Source organism: Canis lupus, chromosome 16, assembly GCF_011100685.1.
Source record: "Canis lupus familiaris isolate Mischka breed German Shepherd chromosome 16, alternate assembly UU_Cfam_GSD_1.0, whole genome shotgun sequence".
In the NCBI taxonomy this organism is placed as follows: Eukaryota; Metazoa; Chordata; class Mammalia; order Carnivora; family Canidae; genus Canis; species Canis lupus.
The window spans coordinates 18,985,673-19,008,817 of NC_049237.1; the positions used below are offsets into that span (position 1 = coordinate 18,985,673).

At 52.9% G+C, this 23,145-nt stretch overlaps 1 protein-coding gene and 1 long non-coding RNA gene across 4 annotated transcripts; one reads left to right on the plus strand and one right to left on the minus strand.

The window, feature by feature from the left end:
* Positions 1–5,912: 5,912 nt before the first annotated feature.
* LOC102155017 lies at positions 5,913–6,921 on the minus strand. Of its 2 annotated transcripts, none has more exons than XR_005371061.1 (2): positions 6,734–6,921; positions 5,913–6,207 (listed from the first exon to the last, which is right to left on the minus strand). It is a non-coding gene; the product is annotated as an uncharacterized LOC102155017 (long non-coding RNA). The 2 variants fall into 2 exon arrangements; XR_005371062.1 differs by having other exon boundaries at positions 5,913–6,240.
* Positions 6,922–7,230: 309 nt separating this feature from the next.
* Positions 7,231–18,654, plus strand: INSIG1 (insulin induced gene 1). Of its 2 annotated transcripts, XM_038559803.1 has the most exons (6): positions 7,253–7,323; positions 7,865–8,289; positions 10,510–10,634; positions 11,139–11,305; positions 11,869–11,968; positions 16,697–18,654. In XM_038559803.1, exons 2-6 carry the CDS (start codon positions 7,890–7,892, stop codon positions 16,724–16,726), a joined length of 822 nt encoding a protein of 273 aa, XP_038415731.1. In that variant the 5' UTR covers positions 7,253–7,323; positions 7,865–7,889; the 3' UTR covers positions 16,727–18,654. The 2 variants fall into 2 exon arrangements, with proteins under 2 accessions (XP_038415732.1, XP_038415731.1); XM_038559804.1 differs by lacking the exon at positions 7,865–8,289 and having other exon boundaries at positions 7,231–7,323.
* Positions 18,655–23,145: the final 4,491 nt, after the last annotated feature.

Sequence of the window (23,145 nt, forward strand, 5' to 3'; positions counted from 1 at the left end):
GCTCTCTCCTTACTTCCTTCCACCCTCCTTGGACTCCATCACACACACACACACACACACACACACACACACACACACACACCCGCCCCAATCACTAGTCAAATTCTTGGACTTCCTTGCTCCATTGTCCCAGAAAAATCTCAGTTCTGGATGCACCCAGAGCGGGCCTTCCTGGACCCAGCCCGCCCAGGGGCCACAGAGGAACAATCACAGGGCCCCAGAAGCCCCTGCAGGTCCCATCAGCCCCCGGCCTCCATGCTGAAGCACACACAGTGGAGCAGCCCCTCTTAGCCAAGGACAGCTCCTCCTCCAGCAAAAGCTAGAAGTGCCTGAGGACCCCGCCCTGCAGCCCACCCCCCAGGCCCCTGCCCACCCATTGCACTGCATTTCCTTTCTTCACTGAGGTGGCTTCCTGGTAATTCCAGTAAATTCCTACCCAGCCTCCCCAAGACTCCTCAGGGAATTACTCACACTTCCTTCCTCTTTATCAGTCTCTCCACTGGAATCTTCCATCAGCATTTAAATTGGCTCACGTCTTCCTCTTTTGTAAAACAGAAGAAAACTCCTTCTACAGCTTCCAAGGCTCTCTCCCCATCCTGCCTACACTGGCTGCATCACTTCCCTGGCCTCTACCTCTCCTCAGGGTCCCCACAGGCACCACCTCATTGCACACTTGCAGAGGGAGTCTGGGGTGGGTGCTTGTCTTTGCCACTTGTGCCCTTCCTCTCCAGAACACGCTTCCCTGGACTTCTTGACCTCATGTCTTCTTCCTGCCCCCCTGGCCCTTCCTGCACTCGGCAGCGTCTTTTCCTCCTCTGTATTCCCAGGATTGTCGGAGGCTCATGGATTTCTCTCTTATCCCACACACTCAGCCTTGGCCCATCCTCCAATGGCTTCAGCCATCATTTGCAATGGTCTCTGTGCTGGATTCACCAGCTACCTTCCATATCTAAGGGTTAGCCTGGAAAGGAAGGAAAAATTCTCTATGCTTCGACGTCTTCCAGCCAGACTAAGAATTACTTTTATGTGAGACAGATGAACAGGAGAGAAAACCAGAGCTTTGTTACAGGCTCGCAGTCGCCCAATAATGAAATTGAGACCTAAGGAAATGACCCAGGCAGGCAGTTTTCATACTTTGTTAGACAAAGAGACAACACACCTGAGAAGAATTGACAGGAGAAGGAAGACTTCACTCTGGGAGCTTCAGTTAGTAAGGAATTCTGAACAGAATTGGGGCTGGGGTAGTGCATTAGTAAAAAGTAACAGGGGTCGCTGATACAGACTTCATGGCTTTAGATCTCCCATCTCTAGTCATGACGATGTCTCTCTACCTCCTGGTCCACGGAGGGAACTTGCACGTGGGAGATTTTTTCCTTGCTTTTAGGGGACAGAGGAGGGTCTGAGTGTCCTTCTGCACAAGCTGGCTCTTTAGTAACTTCTATTTTATAATAATCAGTATGCCAAAGTGGCACATTTGGGGACAGCCCTTGGCCCCTGTAGTCTCTTGGCTAATCATGTATTTTGTACTCCCTTTTCGAGTGACTGAAGGCCAATCTGAGCCAACCAGACCTACAGACCCAGCTCTGGGCTCTTCCTGTCACTTCTGATTCTGACGATGCGCTGTTGGCTATGGAATCGGGCTGCCAGCAGCTGTACAGAGGGGCTGGGATCAGAAGGAGAGAGAGGGATGAACTTGGACCAACGGGGGCGAACCTGGACCAAGTGGGGTGAACCTGGAGCCACCAGACAGAGCCCTGACAGGTATGCTTCTCTCCCCCAGAGGACTGTTCCTGCAAAGTGGAAGACATCTTGTATAATCAGATCCCGGACATGTTTCTCACACAGCTGCAGCTGACTCAGTAAGGCACTACCTTGCATTTTGCTTTTCCTTCTTTGCCAACCTACTCACCTCTTTGCCTCACCCTCGTATGACACTTGCCAATAAAGTCTTAACAAGGAAGTCAAGATGCTCCTCAACATACAAGAATACTATCTTGCTACCAGAATCATGACCTGAGCACCTCATGCCCACTAGGATAATGAGAAACATAAGGTCCACTAGTAACGGGTATTGCGAAGGATATGCAGAAATCAGAATACTTGTATACCTCTGGATGGAATGTGAAATGGGCAGCTGCTCTAGAAAATAGTCTAGCAGTTCCATACAGCACTGTACTCCCAGCAGCCCCACCGGGAGAAGTAAAACATGCCCCCGCAGAGATGTACATACCAACGTTCACGGAAGCTTTGCTCGTCAGAGCCTCAAAGTGAAAACAACGAAATTATCCATGAGATGGTAAATGGATAATAAAATGTGCATTTCTGTGAAATGGGATATCATTCAGCCATGAAAAGTAAAGTATTGGCACATGATACAACATAGGTGAACCTTGCAATATTACACTAAGTGAAAGAAACCAGTCCCCCAAGAACACATTATTATATAATACTATTCATATAAACTCCTAGAGCAGGAAAACCTATAGACACAGAAAATTGATTGCTGGCTGCCCAGGGCTGGGGAGCGGAAGCTGGAAGATGGGGTGGAGGGTGGGGAGGGAAAGGACAGCTAAAGCCTGAGTTTCTTTCTGGGTTGATGAAGATGTTCTAGGATTGACTGTGGTGATGATTGCACACATCTGTGAATATACCAAAGCCATGGAATTGTACACTTTAAATGGGGAAACTGCACGGTTAGTAAATTGTATCTTAATAAAGCTGTTTAAAAACGATGACCTAATCTATACTGATTGACTTGGAGAGCTACTCATTATCTCTGAAGGTCTGGTTCCATTATATGTGAAGTATGATCTTACTTAGTTGTTTTAAACACAAACACACACTTATGCACAGGAAAAAAATGTGGAAGTACACACCCCGAAATATTACATTATTTCTGGTCACTGGGATTATGGGTTTTAAAAATATATTCCTGAGGCGTCTGGGCGGATCAGTCGGTTGTGCCTCTGACTGGTTTCAGCTCAGGTCATGATCCCAGGGTCATGGGGTTGAACCCCATGTCAGGCTCCATACTCAGCAGGGAATCTGCCTATCCTTCTCCCTCTGTTCCTCCTCTCTCTCTCTTTCTCTCTCTCTCTCAAAAAATAAAATCTTTTAATTAAAAAATACTAAAATAAAATATATTCTTTCATATTTTCTGAATGAAACGAGCATGTGATGTTCTTCTATTAAAAACAATATACTTAGCCTTCTACCCTATTCTTAAAAATATTTATTATAAATGGTTATTAATGTGTAAAAAAACACAATAGTAGGAATACAGACTATAGGCACTCACTGCAAGACCTCTCAAAGGTCTTAGACACCTGGCTCTTCCCTTCCTCTCTTGAGTCTTCTGTGTCTAGAGAGCTACAGAGGTCTTGGGTCCTGAGTTAGTGATTTGGGAAGAAAGTACGTCACAGCATTTGGTCCATTACCAACAGTAAACTTTCCTTGCATGATGGCCCATCTATAATGAATGATTAACATAAAATGAAGTAATTAAGAACTAAATGCTCTCCTGAACACATTTCCCTAAATACTTAACTCTGAGTAACTGACTGGGGCTGGGGGGGGGACAGAGAGCCCTTATGTATTAGAGAAGCTGCAACAATAACAACGTCACTGGGGATAATGGAGTTGCAAATTCTCAAAATATTTGAATATTGTTTCTGAAACCAAGCCTGTGGTTTGCAAGCCTCACAATGTACACTCACATTCTTCCATTGCCATTCCCCTAGCCTAACTTCATTCGTGGGACCAGATTCCACCGGCATTGGAGCAAACCACAGGCCGTGGGGCAGCAGTACTGAGGCCACATCCACAGCCCTCAGCAAGGACCCAACAGAACACAGTCCGCAGGCAGCCCTCCCACTTCCCACAGGCTCCCTGGGCCTCGAAGCGGCTCCCGGAGGGCTCCTGATTCACAAAGTCCCAGGACAGATGTGAGGGAATGAGGGGTCAGAGGCTGGACTGTGTGGCCAGCAGCTGGGGCAGGGAGAGAAATAGGCACATGAACAGACCTTAACACACCAATAAGCTCATGGAATGGAGAGTCCGTTTCCACACAGGAGACAGACAACACAGAAACCTATAAAATATTCTCATGAGGGGCGCCTGGGATGCTCAGTGAGTTGAGTGTTCGACTCTCAGTTTCAGCTCAGGTCATGATCTCAGGGTCGTGAGATCCAGCCCCACCTCGGGCTTGGTCCTGAGAGTGGAGTCTGCTTGAGATTCTCTCTCCCACTCCCTCTCCCTGCACCACTTGCACACACACTCTCTCTCAAATAGATAAGTAAATCTTTTTAAAAATATGTATTTTCATAAGGTTTGTACTTGTACATAAGGGTATTACACTAAAAGCGACACTGGAGTAGTCTGCATGGCCAGGCAAAATGGCAAGAGAAAAAAACATAAAGAAAACCTAACACATCTTAGATCCCAGAAGACAGATATGCTAATTTCAGTGCTGTAAGGAATCCACCTACACAGCAGCTTGGCAGGTAAGTGAAGAGCAGTCCCCCCTGCTCTTGGGCCTCATATACCTGAATGGACCAGTTTTTGAAAGCTGGTGAGAAGCTCCCTGCATTTACTAGTCTTTCCTGATTGAGTCCATGACATGCCGACATTTCAGGGCCGAGGCTGATGCAGATCCACGTCCACAAGATTCACACCTTGATTGAAAGAAGTGCTTCTCCACCTGCATATGACACTGCAGGCTGATGGCAGGGGAAGGGAGAGAGAACACTGGCTGCTGATGGCTGAGCCGGCAGTGACGTGATTACATAGCGTCCCTTGGATACGTGTGCCGTCATTGAGCCAGACGATCTCCTATCAGTGAACAGTTGGGCAGCTTTTCATGTTTTTGCTTTTACAAAGTTCCAATGTTACAACGGTGTGCACTTACAGTAGATGCGTGGAGAAAATGGCCAAGACCCACATGACACTATGCCATGAAGTCAAGAGCGCTTTGAACTTCTGGGAGCAAGGTTTATAGTGGTGATCAGGGTTTAGAGAGGGATACACAGAGTGTGAAAGCCAGCTTCTGCCCTTCTCACAGAGAGACGTGAGGACGGAACCCCTCCTTCCCACCCACTTCCACTTTGGGTCGTGCCCAAGAAATGCAAACAAGTGACATTATTAGCAAATTATAAGTCTTGATTATGCAGGAGTGTTTGAAAACACTTTTGTCATAGTTCATGATGAAGAAACTTGTTAAAAACTTAGGCTCTCATGGAGGTAGAAAAGATTAGTAGGTTACGTTCACACTGGGTTGGCATGATGGACTGGCTGTAGGGTGTTTACACCATAACCAGGCTGTGTCTGGCCTATAAGTTAGCAGTAGCAGAAAACCCACCATGGACGCTGATGCAATAGTAACAAGCTAATTAATGGATGGCAAGTGTCTTTACGCTGTGCTTCTCAAAACTTTAATGAAACACCCCTTAAAGTCACGGAGTGGGAACACAGCCACTGTAAGACTACTTTTTCCTGAAGTTTCCTGTTTCATCATTGAAAAAATCATGTGAACCCTCCCCTCCCATCTCCCCACCCAACAAAAAAAAGGAACTTTGAAAAATATGAGTATCTCAGGAGGCTGTCTCCATTTTTTTAAAGCTTCTGGCACCGAGTCACAAACCCTGATACTGAAGTTGCCACGTGCAATGGGATTTCATGCTGCCTCAGCCCCCGGGGTCTCTCAGCCACCAGAGGATCTGCTCTAAGTCCCAACTTCCTCTCAATCTCTGCTGATGGGGGACACTACAGAAGACCACGGACTCTTCCCCCGCTACTGTTGAGGAACATCTTAATACCATCTTGCTCAACAAGATGTGAGATTAGCACGGGGCACGGTGTGACACATGTGGGAAACAGGGTCGAAACACATTACACATCAACGAGGTAAAGCAATCTGCTTTTGAAGAGTAAAGTTTAATAAGAGTTTACATTTTCTGTTTTTCTGCAGTACGTGTGATGGTTTGCTTTCCGTAAATAAGGAAAGGCAACGTGAACGTGGGAGAAGTCACTGCAGGAATGAAAAGTGCATCATCTGCATTTTCATCAAAGATTTCATGTCTAAGAAGGGCTTCTGGACCCCTCTAGGCCGCCGGGAAGCACACACCCGCCGACAGCTCCATCTCCGCGCCGGGCTTCGTGCGGGGCATCCACCCACCTAGGCCAGGGAGCAGGTGTGGGGACCGTCAGGCTCTGCAGAAGCGGGCCAGACAGGAGAGGTAGGGGCTGTGGGACCCAGGAAATCTGACGTTAATGCCCTACCCCTGGACAAGCAGAGCAGGACTAACTCCATTTTGTGCTGCACCCGCCACCTCATGTAAAACCCCCCACACGACCTGCCTGTTGTTTAAGGCACTCCCTCACCCCAGTTTAGCTATTAAGCACACCCTTATCAGGAACCAGCACACCTAGGAATGCGGGACCTCTGACTTTTAACCGCCAAAGAATGAAAACCCCGTCTTCTGCCGCCGAACCTGCGCGCCAACTCTAACCAGAATAATAGGCTAGTCCAAATGGTCACTATAGGGCGAATCGTAATTCAATCGGCCACCTGCGTGCGCACCGACATGACTGTGCAACTTTCTGTGTGTTACAATCTCCCTGGGCACGGACCCCTGCAACACTGCTGTGCTTCTTAGCCTCGGGGTCCGAGCCCCTGCTCCGCTGTGTCGGGTACACTTGGACCCAAGCTCCAGCTTGCAAATAAACCCTCATGTACTTGCAGCGGCGTCGGCTCCTCGGCGGTTTCTCGGATGCGCGGTCTTGGGCACAACAGGGGCAGCGTCAGGTGACGCGGCAGGTGCAGCGCGATCACCTGCTGCCGGCGCGGTGCAGAGGCCGGTTAGCAGGGGACGCCACCGTGCGCCACGTCCGGGGAGGACCCGCCGCCCGCTCTCCCCTCCCCTCCCCTCCCCTCCCCTCCCCTCCGGGCCCGCCGGCCCCCAGCTCCCCGCCGCCCCGCCGCCGTCCACCCGCCCCGCCGCCCCGCAGTCCACCCGCCGGCCGTCCGCGCTCCCGAGCCAGCGCCGGGCGCGAGGTGGCGGTGGCGTGTGCTGACGTCATATGGGCCGCCCGCCTCCGATTGGCCACCGCCGCCTCACCAGACCGCGAGCGGACGGGCGCGCGGGCGGGGCGGGGCGCGCGGAGGCCACGCCCCCCGACGGCGGGCCGGGCGGGGTCACGTGACCCGGGCCCCACCGCCCGCCTTATAAGCCGCGCCGCGCGCCCCGCGCCACGGGCCCAACTCCAGGCGGTCCCGGCCGCGACCTCTTCCCCCCCGAGCCCGCGCGCGGGCGCCCCCCCGGACAGGTACGCGGGGAGCGTGGGAGACTCCGGGGCCGAGCTCGGGGCGGGAGCCGGGGGCGCGGGGCCTGGGGCGGTCCGGGCGCCCCCACCCACCCCCGGGAGCCGCGGGGACCCGGGCCCGGCCCCGGGGCGGAGCTGCACGCCTGACCCCCGCGGGTCGGCTCGGCCCCCCCCTGCCCCGGGCCCGGGTAACTTGCGCTGCGCGCGGACGGCGTGTGGGAAACTTTGGGGCCGGACGGGCCAGCGCTGGAGGCGCGTGCGGAGGGCACCGGGGCCGCTCGGTGCTGGCAGCCGGTCCCAGACGCCTGGCCGCCGCCGCCGCCGCCCGCAGCCCCGCGCCACCCAGCGGGCACCCGGCGGGACCTGGGCGCGGGCCGTGCCGTCTGCGGGCGCCCGGAGCCCCGGCTTCCCGCGCGAGCCGCGAGGCCCGCACCTCGCCCTCCGCCCGACGCCGCCCGGGCCCGGCTCCCCAGCTCCCCAGCTCCCCAGCTCCCCAGCTCCCCTCGCCCGCGAGCGTGACGGGGCCCCGCCCCTCTCCCTGCAGGAGCGCCGGCGCGCCCCGGTGACCGATGCCCCGGCTGGACGACCACTGCTGGAGCTGTTCGTGCGCCCAGGGCGCCAGGCACCGAGGCCTCCCGGTGGCCGGGGCCGGAGGGCTGGCGGCTAAAGTGGGAGACATGCTCAGCCCCGCGGCGCTGGCGGCCCGCCGCGGCCCGGACCCCGCGCCCGCTCACGGGCCTCGCAGCCCCGGGGCGGGGGGGGCTCGCGGCGCTGGCGGCGGCTCCCCGGGCAGCTGGCACCACCACCTGGTGCGACGGAGCCTGGTGCTGTTCTCGGTGGGGGTCGTGCTGGCCCTGGTGCTCAACCTGCTGCAGGTGCAGCGGAACGTCACGCTGTTCCCCGAGGAGGTCATCGCCACCATCTTCTCGTCGGCCTGGTGGGTCCCGCCGTGCTGCGGGACGGCGGCCGGTGAGTGCAGCGGGGGTGGGGGCGCCGCTCGGGGGCGCTGCTCGGGGCCGCCGGGCCGGCCTCCCGCCGACCTGGCCCGGGGGCCGCGCGCGCCGAGCCCGCCGCCGTCCCCGGGCTGAGCGCACCCCGGATTGGCGGCGGGCGAACTGGTGAGCGGCACGGCGGCGCTGCCATTGGCCCGGCGCGCGAACACGCTACCCGCCGGCCACCGAAAACAAACCGTCACGTGCGCCCCGCCGGGCGGGGGCGGGGCGGGGCGGAGGGGACGCCCGGCGGGCCGCGGGGTGCCGCGGGGTGCCGCCCGCTGACTCCGTGCGCAGGGGCCGCTGACTCCTGGGGGACTTGTTCTGCTCCCGTGCCCACGCGTGGTGGATCTCGGCTTGGCTCGGAAGACCGCCTAGCGCTTCTCTAGCGGCGCAGCCTTCGTGCATACGCGCCGTGTCAGGCGTTTCCTGCAGCCTCGCCAGCTGCCAGCTGCGGGAGTAGAGAACGGGCGGGGCGGGCCCCAGCCCTCGGCCCCTGCCCTCGGGGAGCCACGCTCTGCTGGGCAGAGCACAGGTGTACCCAAGTGGGACAGCCGTCGCGGGGGTGCCGCGCTGTGGGCTGTGTGTCCAGCCTTGATGGGTTGCCTGCCGTGGGTTTTACGTGCTTACAACTTAAGCCTGTTCACTCCTTACAACAGTACTCTGTGATGGCTCCATTTCACAGATGTGGAAACTGGGTGCAGAGACTTTAAGCATCCCTGTCTAAGGGGACACAGTAAACGGCAGACCGCTGTGCATAACTCTGCAAACTGCCTCCCTGGAGTCTGGGTGTGTCCCCTACACTGTGGAGACACATCCTCTTTGCAGCAGACTGGCTGAGAACAGCTGGATGGCACAGGGCTGGGAGTGGAAGCTATGTTCTGGCCAGGGCACGTCAGTCACTGCCGGGTGAGGGGTGGGGGTAGAGCACCCACTCAGTGGGTACAGTGCCTTCATCTCCGTTCTTAGAAAGGTAGGATCCTACTTTGCCTTTCTAAATCCTTTAATCATACAGCTATCCTATTAAAAATCCTTTTTGAGAAAGTTACCTAGAGCAGATCCCATCTTTCATGCACATTTGGTACAGTAGTTCTTTCTCTGAATCAAAAATTCGGTCTTAAAAAGGAAATATTTTAGGTTAGGTTTTATTTGCAATTGAAGCGTCAAGGAATTCTGCACTCTCTCAGTTTCTCATACCTTCCTTAAAAAAAAAAAAAAAAAAATTACCAGATAAGCATAGGGCAAAATTCTTCAGTACGGTTGTGCCTCTTTACCCTTTAACCTTAAAAGGTAAGATTAAGTTATAGCTAAATAAGTTATAGAATTGTTTGGGTTTCAGTTTTCAAAACTCTTAAAATTAGAATTTGATAAACTGTAAGACAAAATTGAAACTGAAACTCTCAGTTTCATTGATTATTTTCACCAGAACTGTGTCCCTTATTTGTCCAGGAACCTGAACTAGTTACTCCTTTCCTAGGATAGCAGGTGGAACTGCTCCTTGGCTTTCAAGCCTCTGCACTTGGCATCTTTAAGTGCTGAGCCCCATGTCCCACAGTTGGTCCCGTGGGCCTGGATCCCCAGCAGCCTCCAGGCACCCTGTTTGTTCCTGCCTTTACTATGTCCCTGAGTGCCACACCCTCCCCCTGTCTAAGTTCTCTGTGTCCTCTCTCCTTTAAAAATCTGTGCCTGTGAAAACTCCCTAACTCTTCCTACTCCGCCTTCTGCTTACATAACCCTTGTCATTTTACACATGAGGAAACAAACATGAGGATCCAGGTCCCATCAGAGCCCACAGTGAACCAGGGGCCTGGTTCCCTGGGCCTGGTCCCAGGCTGTTCCCACAGGTCAGGACCTGGACTCACAGGGGTGGCTCAGCATGGCTGACTGGTCACAGCATTATATGGATAATTAACCCCCCCCCCCCACCTGATTGAGTTCTGTGTCTAATTAAACTGAAGAACAGCAATTTTTCAAAAACAGTGTGATCCTTTTGTTTGTAGTCAAGGAAGACGAAACAAAAAAAAAGACCAACAAAAATTAGACTTAATTCAAATGCTGTGTTATAGCATATATGTTTTCTAGGAAAAGAACTGGTTTGAATAATCTGTTAATCGCACTTAGAAGTCCTGTTGTCATAGAGCTGGCGTGTTCTCATGTGTGTTCTCATAGAGCTGACTTATGTTGTTTTCTTTGGCAGCTGTGGTGGGCTTGCTGTACCCCTGCATCGACAGTCACCTGGGAGAACCACACAAGTTTAAGAGAGAGTGGGCCAGCGTGATGCGCTGTGTGGCTGTGTTTGTTGGCATCAACCACGCCAGTGCTGTATCCTTCAGAGGATGTGCTACGTCCAGGGCATTTCCTTAGGTCATATGTTGAAGCACTTTTTTACTTCTAACGAGTATATATTATCTCATAGGTTAGTGGAATGATCTTCTTCCAACTATCTTATTTTAAAGCATATTGCTTGGTGTATAGAGTTTTCAGAATAGTTCAGGAAACTGTTGAAATAATACGAGAAGCAGAGTGGACTTTCTGTTTTGTCAGACAGTAGCTCCTGGTTCCTTGGAATTGGTTTTATAAATTCTTTTACGTTTCACCCTCATAATCTTCCATTAAGAAGACCTGGCTTCTGTGGCCCAGTGAGAGGAGGCCAAGGGTCCCTGTTCTTGGGGAGGGTTTTTTAGATGGAGACTTATGTGGTACATAATAATGACAACATGTATAGGATCTGAGTTGCTTTGTTTGCTTGTTCTGTTAGTTTTTTCCTTTGGCTTATTTTGAGCATCTTAAAAATCACTGGACTTGTCCTTAACCTTGCATCACCAGAAATTGGATTTTGCCAATAACGTCCAGCTCTCCTTGACGTTAGCAGCCCTGTCTTTGGGCCTCTGGTGGACATTTGACCGTTCAAGAAGTGGCCTTGGGCTTGGGATCACTATTGCCTTCCTGGCCACTCTGATCACTCAGCTGCTGGTGTACAATGGTGTCTATCAGTAAGTATGTTCTCTAGCATATCTACGTCACCTAGAAGCTATGACTTCACTTTTATTAAAAACGCCCACTAAGCTGAGATGCCATATTTTTTTTTAATACATACATGATGTTGACTTAGGCATGAAATTCTCAAAAATACTTACTGTTGATTCCTATGTTAAAAATGTACCACCCAGGGATCCCTGGGTGGCGCAGCGGTTTGGCGCCTGCCTTTGGCCCAGGGCGCGATCCAGGAGACCCGGGATCGAATCCCATGTCGGGCTCCCGGTGTATGGAGCCTGCTTCTCCCTCTGCCTATGTCTCTGCTTCTCTCTCTGTGTGTGACTATCATAAATAAATAAAAAAAATTTAAAAAAATTAAAAAAAAAAATGTACCACCCATAACTTAACCGTAGGGAGGTGAAGCAGTGGCAGTAAGCTCAGCGGTGAGACGGGACTGTCCTGCGGCCCATTGTGGCTGCTGCGCATCGTGCGTCTCCCCACTGGTGGACTCTCCCCCAGAGGCCAGCCAGGCTCGGGGAGGCTGACTGATTAGGTACCGTTTCCTCTGCTTTCTCTGCAGATACACGTCCCCAGACTTTCTCTACATCCGCTCCTGGCTGCCGTGTATCTTCTTCTCAGGAGGTGTCACCGTGGGCAACATAGGACGGCAGCTGGCGATGGTAGGTCCTGCGGCGGTCTGCTCCCAGTGCCTGATCGCTCGCCTGATAAAGTGGCTGCCCACGAGTCATTGTAATGTGTGGTTGAGACCCAAGAACAACAGTTACAGAGAAAAGCATAAATTTAAAAAAAACAAAACAAAAACCCAATGATACCAAGGCAACTCTTTGCTAAATGATAAAGATTTGGGGATTTGTGAACTCATGATGAACTAGGAAGCAGCCAGGGTTGGCGGGTGACCCCTCATGTTATAGATGCATTCAGCAACCTTTCTAGGCTCTCAGCGAGTCCAGTGGCTGGCAGATAAAGTCACTGAAATGGCTAATAGTTGATGACGAGGTGTCCGCTGTCCATCCCACGAGGGCAGGTGATGCCCGGGCAGGAGATGCAGCAGAGGCCCTGCACCCAGGTTGAGGCCTGGGTAGACAGGCCCTGCACATCCTGGGCTGGGGGACCTGGCTCAGCCTCCCTGGAAGCCCTGCCATCGGCCGTAGAGGGAGTCACACGGCTCGGAGCCATTGACCATTCCTTGAGACCTGGAAGGGCAGAGGGAGTCAGGGATGATTTTGGTGGTTCTACCTTCACATACAGTAGTAGTTACAGTTTCACATTTGAACACATTAGTACGAGAAAGTTCTCTCAGGAGTTGACTTTGACTCTAGGGCTTTAGTAAAACGAACGGAAGAGAATTGCTGAGTCTTACGAGGGCCACTGCCCTCACATCAGCCCTGGGGCTTTCTCAGAAAAGTTATCTCGGTCCCTCAGGCTATTTATAGAACAGGACATTTATTTGTGCCAGCTGATACTCACTTGCGGGAGCTGAATTTGAAGGCCACTTGGCTGTTTCACAAAAATAGAACTAATTTCAGAAAGATAAAATGTGTAGCATGTCCCACTGGTTCTGGAGTTCACCGTCCCTCCCTCCATGCCTTGCAATTCCTTGGGGCCAGTGCCCAAAATGGGAACTCAATGAAAATACGGTTTCTTGCAGCCCCAGTGAGGGTCAAAGGACTTGGCTTGCTTATTTTGACTCTTGCAGCCTCACATGAGACACCCCATGCACTGGCTCCCTCCCATGCAGCCCACTGACTGGTTGTCCGACTAGAACCAGGCAGGCCCACGTCACCTGGTTGTATCTGTCCACCATCTGCCCTCTGTCTGTCCACCGGTGCTTGTTGCCGTGCGGCTTCTGTTTCAGTAGCTTCAGTAGAGAACTCCTAATATGGCTTTTGGGGTAAAACTGCTGTCAACAGGGTGACTTCATAAAACAAAAATCTGAATGACGTTTGACAGGTTGCATGTTGTGGTTTCAGGCTGCTCGGCTGGTGCTGTTATGTATTTGCAGGGAAGGGTTAAGCCGGGGTTGGGAAGTAAGCATTAGTCCCGTAGAGGTAGTGACTTCCACGGGTACGAGTTATAAGCACCGAGAAATGGTAAATGGTTGGAGGGAACTGATTTGAAGAGTCATACACGTCATACCTTTGAAACTACCGCTGCTTATAGATTGTGTTAGCAGATGATCCTTGCTGTGCGCCCCCCCCGCCCCCGGTCGTTATGGTGGAAATATCAGAATTAAGTGAAAGTTTGATAAAGGTAAGTTTTAAACAAAACAAGCGAGCCACAGAGTTGCAGTTCTCCTTACTGAAGCTTGCTCTTCCCTAGCCTTTAAAAGTGGAGAGACTTATGTAAGGATGTTCTCACACCTTGAAACGTGGGGAGCGATAGTCACCTCCCCTCCCAGGTCATCAGAATGAGCGGGCGTCTCAAGGCTCTGCACCCACCCCATGCACCACTGTTTCTGTCCTCGAGAATGGAAATCCTTCCTTCCCCATGGGTCCCAGCTGCAGGGAAGGTTAGCAGAGTCCTCAGAAGTGGAGGCTCCCTTCACTTGGACCAGTGGCACCACCAGCCACACCCTGTGGTTGCCCCCGAGATGAGCTGCTGACAGCAAGTGGCTGCTCCTGGCCGCTCGAGGGTGGGGGCAGCCCAGTCCCCGTTCTCTAGGTGGAGAGCATGGGACGAGGGTGAGCACATGTGAAACTGCTGGCCCTCATGCCCCCAGCCCTGTTAGTGCTGGAGGAAGCCAGGAGAGTCATGCTAGAGTGGAGCACAGCTTCTGGAAGCTTCTCGCTTCGTTGCGTAGGGGTGTTATGGAGGCCTGAGAGCGGGGAGCCAGGTGTTAAAGCCACTTGTATAGTCCAGGTCCATCTGGACTGGCGGGCAGCCCTGGCCCCTGAGGTGAGGATGGCCTTGTGGGAGTTGGGGGGGGGGCATCTGTAAGGGGTGAGGAGCCCCTTACAGGAGCCGCTGCTTCTGGAAAGTAGAACTGCACATGGTTTGTAGGGTCTGTTTGATTTTTCTCATCTTTGTTAAAAAAAGTTACAGTAAAAATGATAGTTTTGTAATGTAAAGCGCAGGTGATGTGTGTAGGAAGTGATAGTGTAGACTGCGGAGGGCAGTGGTGAGGGAGCCAGGAAGGTCCGCTGTGAACACATGGGGCTCGCTCACCTAGAGGTCCCTGGAGGTCCCTGAGATGGAGGCCTTCCTGCCCTGCCGCCACCACAGCCGCCCAACACCCACCCTGACTTGGCTCCTGGAGGGTGAAGCCTTCCTGGACACCACCCTGGCATTACGTGGCAGTTGACACCCTGCCGCTTTGATCCTCTTGACCTCCATCCCTGGAAGTGTGTACACACGAGTCTCGTGGAAGCAAGAGAGTCTTATAAAAGTGGACCCGGGGAATCTTCGGCCGAATGCACCTGCAGCCAAATGAGTCCTCCGGCTGCGGCGGTGAGGGTGCGGGACCTGGGCCCTGTCTGCAGTGGTGCTGCTGCGACAGCAAAGTGCATGAAGCTAAAATTGTGTCCTGCCTGCCGGTAGAGCTGGGAGTGCGGGAAATTATAGATGTCTCAGGCTGCGGCATGACCGAATAAAATATGAATCCTAATCCAGGTGCCCTGCCTGACCAGGTTCTCCTGGGGCCTGTGTTTGGGGGGCTTCTCCCTTGATGCTGCAGCAGCAGGTGGCCCAGGAGGCTGCTGGGAGGACCGCGAGGGCTGGGGGCCCAGAGCCCTCCCCCTGGGGCAGTCGAGTCTGCACCCTGACGACCCGGGTGAGTGGGTCCTGTGGTGTGGGTGTGAGTCTGTGGGTCCCTGAGTTGTCAGCCTTAGAAAGTGCTTCTGTGGTGTCTTGAATGTTGGTGCCATGATGTCAAGTCCTCCCTGGCTAGAATCTTCCTCCTCGTGTGCACCCCTGCCTTTAAAAACGACAGGGAGTTAAGAGGTTTTTCAGGGAGAGAGTCTGAATGCTTGAGCCTGCCTCCTTAGTTGTTACCCTGCTTCAAAGAAACAGAAAAAACAACAGCTTTCTTATTTGTAAAAACAGGTTAACTGTGCTCAAAACTGGAAAAGCCCTTCCCATGCTTATCTCCAGGAAAGCTGCCCGGCGTCCAGAACGGGGCTGCCAGTCGGGCTGGCTGTGGCCGTGGGCCGCGCCCTCGCCAGAGGCCTCCACCCTCAGGCTGCTGGTGGGACGGGCCTGGGGTTGTGGGGGCACTGTCTCAGAGCGAACCCCTGATCCAGGACGGACACCTTCCCCACAAGGGCCTCTGACGGCCCTGCTCACCCACTCTCCTCAGGCTCCTTCTCCGTCCTTGCCGTTGGCTCCCTCCCTCAGGGAGACACATGGTCACTTGCCAGGGTCGCTGGGTCCCAAAGCCGCAGATGGGCCCTACTCCCATCCCGTGGCTCAGGGAGCTGATGTGGCAGCTGCGTGGCCACCCAGGTGTTCCAGAGAAAATGATGCATCTCTGCGTTTGTAGCTTCAAATCTTTGGAAACATGGAGGCTTTGAGCTGCCCCAGGGAGGGGACGCGCGGCTCTGCTTCCCACTCCCAGGCCAGGCCTCCTGGCAGCGGACAGCTGACTGCCTTTCCTGTGGTGGTGGCAGTCAGAGCAGCGCCGGTGGGTGCGGAAGGGACGCGAGGTGAGCTGGTCAGGGGTGTGCCACCCACCCTGTGAGCACACAGCTCCCGACGGCCCGCCTTGGGGTATCTTGGGGGCATCACTGTGGGACCCCTCCTGCCCAAGACATGCAGCTCTCAGGCTGTGGCCCCGTGTCTTCTCCATCCCAGGCCAAGCATCACCTCCTCTCGGTGGTCACATGTGTCCTTATGCTAACGCCAGACCCGAGTTAGGTCTCCCACGCACAGTGGATTGCAAAGCCATGTTTTCTGCATCTCCCCATGTGCACGAGCCACTCGCACATCTGGCGTGCTGTTGCGGGGCTCAGACGAGGAAGCGCGGGGCATGGGTGTCTCAGCGTCCTAGAGCCAGGCCTGTCTCCCCAGGCTGCCCTGGGGGAAACCAGGTGTTAGTAAAGGTCAGGACAGAGGCCCCCTTCCTGGGGAGCAGACTGCTGCGCACAGAAGCGTGTGCATCCTAGATCGCAGTGTGTGAGCGTCCTGGTGTCATCACCGTGCACCCCCGGTGCCCCGACCACACAGGACCCCACGGCCTCCCCGCTGGGGCGGATGTCGTCCTGCCTCCACTTGTGCAGCAGCTCTGCGCTGGGCAGGACAGGTGGCTCCCGGCCAAGGGTGTTGCGGAGGTCACGGGCCCGTTCTGCGCCAGTGGCTCCCACATGTCCTATCCCCACCACGCTCTCTGTCGGAAGATCCTCTCCTCCTCTGCACACACGGGGCACTGACGTTCTCGCTCTCCTTCCATGCAGGGCGTTCCTGAAAAGCCGCACAGTGACTGAGTCTTCAAACCCCCCGAAGAAGAGCACGATGTGGGAAGAGAGTCTGTGACATTGGATTGTGGCAAAGATGATCTTTTTTCCGCAGTGATGATCTATTTAGATTGGGCTGACTGTACCAGTGACTCCCGGAGAAATGACTCACCTGTCTTAGAATAGCAAGTGAAGAACTGCTTATCTTGAAATGGTACCTTGCTTGATGCGTCCATGCCTGCGTCCTGCTCTAGAGATGCGCCCCCCCAGCGGGTGCGGGCGTCAGGCGGGTACGGCTCCCCGAGTCCTCGATCTCATTTATGTTATTAAAAGCAAGTTGCCATATTTCAAAGCCTTGAACTAAAGCCTAATTACCAGCTCCTGGTTTTGTACCCGTGCCCATAGGGGATAGCTTGATGGTGCTTAACAAAGGTGAAGTGTGGAAAAATAGGAATAATATTTATCCAAAAGATTTTTTTTTTCTAAGAATAGGGTTGTGTAAAAAGCGAAGTTGTGTGGCAGTGAGCCCCGGGAGGCCGCGCCCGCGCCGAGACGCTTCACACTCCCATGCCGCATGAGCGTGTGCATCGCTGTGTGCAGCTGTGCTTCGCTCCCCCTGTGGGATTCCGTGCAGACAATCTTACTGAGTGCAGAGGGCAGCGAAGGCCGTAGTCCTACACTGTGATAGACCGGAGTTCTCACCGCGGTACTTGACGAGTCTCATCCAAAATCCATACCCACCTGAGAGGGAGTACCTGTCTGCCGTGTGTCTCAGTCTTAGCGAGCCAGAGTCATGTGTGGTGTTTCTTCAATCCTCCAGAATAGACATGGCGAGTTTTCCACAGCCCTATGGAATTTGCAATCTGTGATTGCCTTGTAAAAAGATGCGTGCACATGTCACCACATTGAACATTTGGTGTTTCTAAATACTCAAAGATATCGGTGAGCACAATGTATTCACTTAATGGCATAGACCATATTAGACCCACTTTGCAAGGATTGGGTCTCAAACTTCAAGTGCAATGTATATGAAAACCAATCTGAGCCTTGTATTCTCTTAAATATTTATTATTATTTTTTTTAACGTATGAGATGTTGAAGAGGGGTTCTCCATTCATTTCAGTGCTGCATGGAGGCAAAATTCAGCAATAATTTCTTTCAGTTCTGTTGCACCCTCCACTGAGCCCTGGTCCTTTGAAAATACTCCAGTTTTGTGGGTTTAGTAGATTTGTCATTTTTACTTAACAAATTTACCTTTTTGTATTTTGCAATTGAAATGTTTTTGTTTTAAATCCTGTGAAAGTGACTTCATTAGGAGACTCTTTTTGGCTAGAAACAGGCAGTGGGCAGGACGGGGGTCGGAGTCACTGGCATCCGCGGCCGCGGATGTGTGCGTGGTGGTCTCGTCGCGCCTGTTTGGTTTTGTTCTGACAAAAATACCATGGAATAAATTTTCGGTGACTGTGTAGCTAATCTGTTCTAGAGGAATTTTGTGTAAAAGTCAACGAGATCGTTCTGAACTTTGCACTGACCCCTTACATGTTTTCTGAAAGTGAAGACGGATGATTAGCCGTGTGTGAAAAGATTTCTCAAGGAAGAGGTCAGCATCTTATGAGAAACCAGAAGTTATTAGGTGAAAGCAGTAATTGAATCTTTAAAATATACTTGATCATGTACAAACAGTAAGTATTTTTTTCTCTGAAACTGGAAGTAAATCTTTATCTGTTAGAAATAATGTAGCCAAAAAAAAAATGTGAATCTGAAGAATTTTTTTGCCAATACTTTATAGCAAGTATATGAACCAAAGTGATTTGTGTTTGTAAAAATGTAAAATACTCTGAACAAAATTTGCACTATATCAGATACAAACATCTAGTGAGATTCACATTCATACTAAGTTTTCAGCACTGTGTTCTTTTTGCATTCATTTTTTACTTTTATTAAAGGTTCAAAACCAACTCTTGTATTTATGAGCTTTTCTTTAAAGGGGCAGGGGGCTTGTCTGCGTGGGGTATTAGAATTTGGAATGGGAAAATATTTTATGGTTCTTCAAACTTGACTCAACGTTTACACAACCTCTTGGGGAAAGACCGCTTGAGTGTATTTTTTCCTCCCAGTGGGAGGTGAATTTGGGAGGTGACCGGCAGTAGGATCCACTCTGACTCCCTGCCCCCCCCACACACTGACGGGTGGGGTGTCTCCCTGGCAGATAGAGCCCAGGAGGAAGGGACCATGCTGATGGTGACCCCCACCCCCCTACCGCAGACATGGCCCTCACCACTGAGGCGTGAAGTTCTGCCTAAGAGGAGCCCAGTTCATGCAGCTCCAGCACAGCAGTGCCCACACTGAACCCATCCAAGCCCAGGTGTGAGCAAGTCTGGGAGCGTGGCATGCAGTGGGTTGGCAGGCAAGGAATCCTGTCACCCTGTTGATTACAGACAAGGCACGCTGTCCTAGAGTTCCTTGTCCCCTCTGTCAGCTGCAGGGGCCAGGCTGAGAGCAGGAGCTCCGTCACTGAGCTGCTTTTCAGGATCACCTGCTACCTCACCTCAGGAGTGTGTCTGGAGATCAAGGACTGGCACTCAACACACATCAGTGCCCTGGCATCGTCCCTCCCTGCATTACAGGCATTCCTTTCACGAGGGAGGAGAACCAACTGGAATCTAAACCGGCCTTTCTTGGGGCCCTTGGGTGGCTCAGGCCATGATCTCAGGGTCTTGGCATCCAGCCCCCACGTCAGGCTCTGCATCGAGTGTGGAGCCTGCTTCAGATTCCCTCCCTCTCTCTCCATCGAAGAACAATAATTATAAAAAATAGTGAACTTGTCTTTCCTATTTCGTGTGTTAGGCCTTTTGCTAACAATGCTCACTTTTTTTTTTAAGATTTTATTTATTCATAAGAGACACAGGCAGAGGGAGAAGCAGGCTCCCTGCAGGGAGCCCGATGTTGGACTTGATCCCAGGACCCTGGGATCACACCTTGATCTGAAGGCAGACACTCACCTGCTGAGCCACCCAGGCGTCCTCACAATGCTGGGTTGCTGAGAGTTTCAGCTTTCTCTGTAACAATGTAGCTTGCGGGCAGCCCTGGTGGCGCAGTGGTTTAGTGATGCCTGCAGCCTGGAGTGTGATCCTGGAGACCTGGGATCGAGTCCCATGTCGGGCTCCCTGCATAGAGCCTGCTTCTCCCTCTGCCTGGGTCTCTGCCTCTCTAAAAAAAAAAAAAAAAAAAAAAATTTAGCTTGCAGATAGAGACTTAGGGTTGGGATCTACTCTGAAAAGTATGGTATGGTAAAATACTAATGAAGATATTACAATCCTGCTTCAATACATATAATGCATAAGATTCTGGCCCACTCCTCACTCATCTACCATCAGGCTTGCTCTTGAACAAGAGGCAGGCTGATAAGCAATGAATTAGCCACAGGAGGGATTTCCTATTGATCCCCTAATATGGCCAAAATACGCAGAGACTGAGGTGTGAGATCTACCCAATCCGGACGCCCAAACTTGGTGCTCTGTGGGTTTTCTTCCTAAGGCGCACACCTGAGGAGTTCCTTACTGGGCATTTAGGGAAACTGTGCCACGTGCTGGGCTCCAGGTGGGCTGGAGAGCAGGAGGCACCGGAGCTGTGCAGGGGCAGCTGGTCCAGACGCGTGATTTTGAAGTCAGAATGGTCGGGCCCCATGAGTGGATTCCCTTGCTCTTTCCATTTCTCGGACACTGGATTCTGCTAAGCATGTCGGCCCCTGTTTTACTAGTTCTCTCCAGGTTTGTGGCATATTCTCAAGTTCAGGAAGACACAGCTCTGTCCACTGAGGTGACTTCGCCTTGTGTCCCATCTCTGACACGTAATCCCGGCCACGATGGTGCTGATTGGTCCTGTTGTCCCTCAGGCCTTGGCCAGAGTCCCGCTCCCGCGTCCCGGGGCATGTCTGTCTCCCTGAAGCTCCAAGCCGCAGGGCCTGTCCCCTCAGCCCCTTCAGCCGTGATCACGTGCCCGTGTCACCACCACCACCACCACCCTGCCCCGCCCGGCTCCTGTCGCTGCAGACTGGGAGGGAGGAGTCTGCCTGCCACCCGGTGTGCTGGTCACCCGCAAACACCTGTGGGAAGCGTGTTGAACAAGTGAACGCATGGGCTCAGACCTCCGTGGCCATCACGCCACTGCTCATGGGTGCTGCTCCCTGTGGCAGGCCAGGTACCCCCATCGGCCCAGCCCCGGGCCCTGTCCCCCGTGTGAGCTCCAGGCTGTGGATGAGAACCTACATAGAGACATAGGTGGGTGGTTCTTACCCACACACACACCGCATCCCCGCCCAGGGAGGTTCTGACAGCCCCGGGTCACCCTGTGGCCATGTGCACAATGGCAACGAGTGCTGGGGTGCTGTGCATGGGGTGGGCTGCACTGGGCCACCCACACCTCCTGCCCGATGCCAGCCAAGGCCAGCCGGGCTGCTGGGATCAAACCCAGGGTGCCACGGGGTGCTGACTCAGGATGTCACTAGAGGTGGAGCTGCCCCCTGACTGTGTGCTTGCCCTTGTCCTGTGCCCATCCACATCCGCAGAGCCTGCCTTGTTGGGGCAGAATGCTGTGTGCTTTGGCACCAGGAGACCTGTGGCTGCTCATCACGTTGTGTCTCGTTGGCCACCCACCTCTCTCGTAGCGTCCTAGTGCCCTCCCGCTCAGGGCCTCCTGCCCCCACTGGTCTGGGCAGCTGGCATCGTCTGGTCCCTGGTTCCCTGTCAATCACCTTAGCTGCAGAGTCCCAACGAGGGCAGAGCAGGTGCAGGGTGAGGCTCTGAGAAGGATCATGGGCCAGGAGAGCTGTGGTGCCCCTAATGAGCCTCCTCCGGACTCTGGCCCCGAGAGGGGAGGGGAGGCCGCTCTACACGTGGCCGAAATCGATAGGCCTCCCCATGACCGTCTTGCGGGGCCAGGGCTGCGGTTTGCCTTCTCCTGCTCCATCACACATCACTATCCACGTCTCCCCCGGACACCCCGCCAGTTGGCCGAGCCGTCTGGAGAAAGGTCAACATGCCAACAAGTCACTGGAAAGATCATTTCAAAATTTCACACATTCAAGAGGAGGGAGAGTCTGCACTTTATTTCACATTATAGGATTAGCAACGAGCTTTGAGTTCTTTTAGAAATCTGGGCACACAGAAAAGCCCCGTTGGAAGGTTTCTCGTAAGTGAAATTATTGCATTTCCTAAGCTCCACATGCAGGAATTTGCAACTGTACAATTGGTCATTTAAAACTGTCATGAACAGGACACTGGGGTGGCTCAGTGGTTGAGCGTCTGCCTTTGGCCCAGGCATGATCCTGGGGTCCTGGGATCGAGTCCCGCATCAGGCTCCCTGCAGGGAGCCAGCTTCTCTGCCTGTGTCTGCCTCTCTCTGTGTCTCTCATGAAAAAATAAAATCTTAAAAATAAATAAAATAAAAAATAAAACCATCAGGAACAATAATAATAGTAGGAGTTGAACAGAAATGAAAGAAGGAGGGAAGGTGGGTAAGAGAGGGAAGGAGGAACTGCTTCTCTGGGCACCACTGTTCCTTACCCTTGAGTTAGGGGCTAGACTCTGCTCCCCACCCCACAGCAAGTGGAAGCCCTGAGTCCAACATCTCAGGATGTGACTCTGTTTGGAAAGAGGGTCGTTGCAGGCCTAACTGTGTGAAAACGAGGTCACAGGGTGGGCCTCATCTAGCAGGACTGGTGTCCTTGTCCAAAGGGAAAACATGGTCTCACAGTGGCAAAGAGAGGCTGATGGGAAGACACACAGGGAGGCCCCATGAGAAGTGCCGTGTCTGCATACCAAGGGGCGCCCCAGGCTGCAGACACAGGAGACAGGCCTGGGACACACCCTCATACCTCCACAGAGACTGTGGTCCCGTGACACCTTGGCCTAGACTCTGGCCTCCAGATCTCTGTTGGCTTTTTGTTTCTCACAACAGTGTTTACTTTTCCAGAGCACCTGCCCTTCTGCTACTTTGACCACTTCACCCAGACTTCTGGGAGTTTCTAGATCTTTGCCCACACTCTTTTTTCCCGCAGTACAAGTATATTGAAATCTCTTCCAAATGACCCAATGCCATCCCTAGGTGAGATATTCACACTGTGTTGCAGATCATTGGAAATGATGGTGACTATTTGCTGTAGAATTCTTCTTTCCAGATTACTGCCATTTGGAAAACCCTCTCATGTGGAACTACTTCATTCCCCAGGGAGGGGGAGGCAGAAATGGATAGAGAAAGTGCACATCCAGTGGGAAGCAAAGAGCCGGGGCCTGGAGCCAAACCCTGAAAGGCCAATAAGGAAGCTGATAAGGAAGTTTGTTGGTCTGTGCAAACATAACTGCTGAGATTAAACTTAGCACTAACCAGGTAGGATTTCTCCACCAGGTGTCAAGTTCTCCTCCTGAGAACAGTCAGCCTCTTCTCTGGAG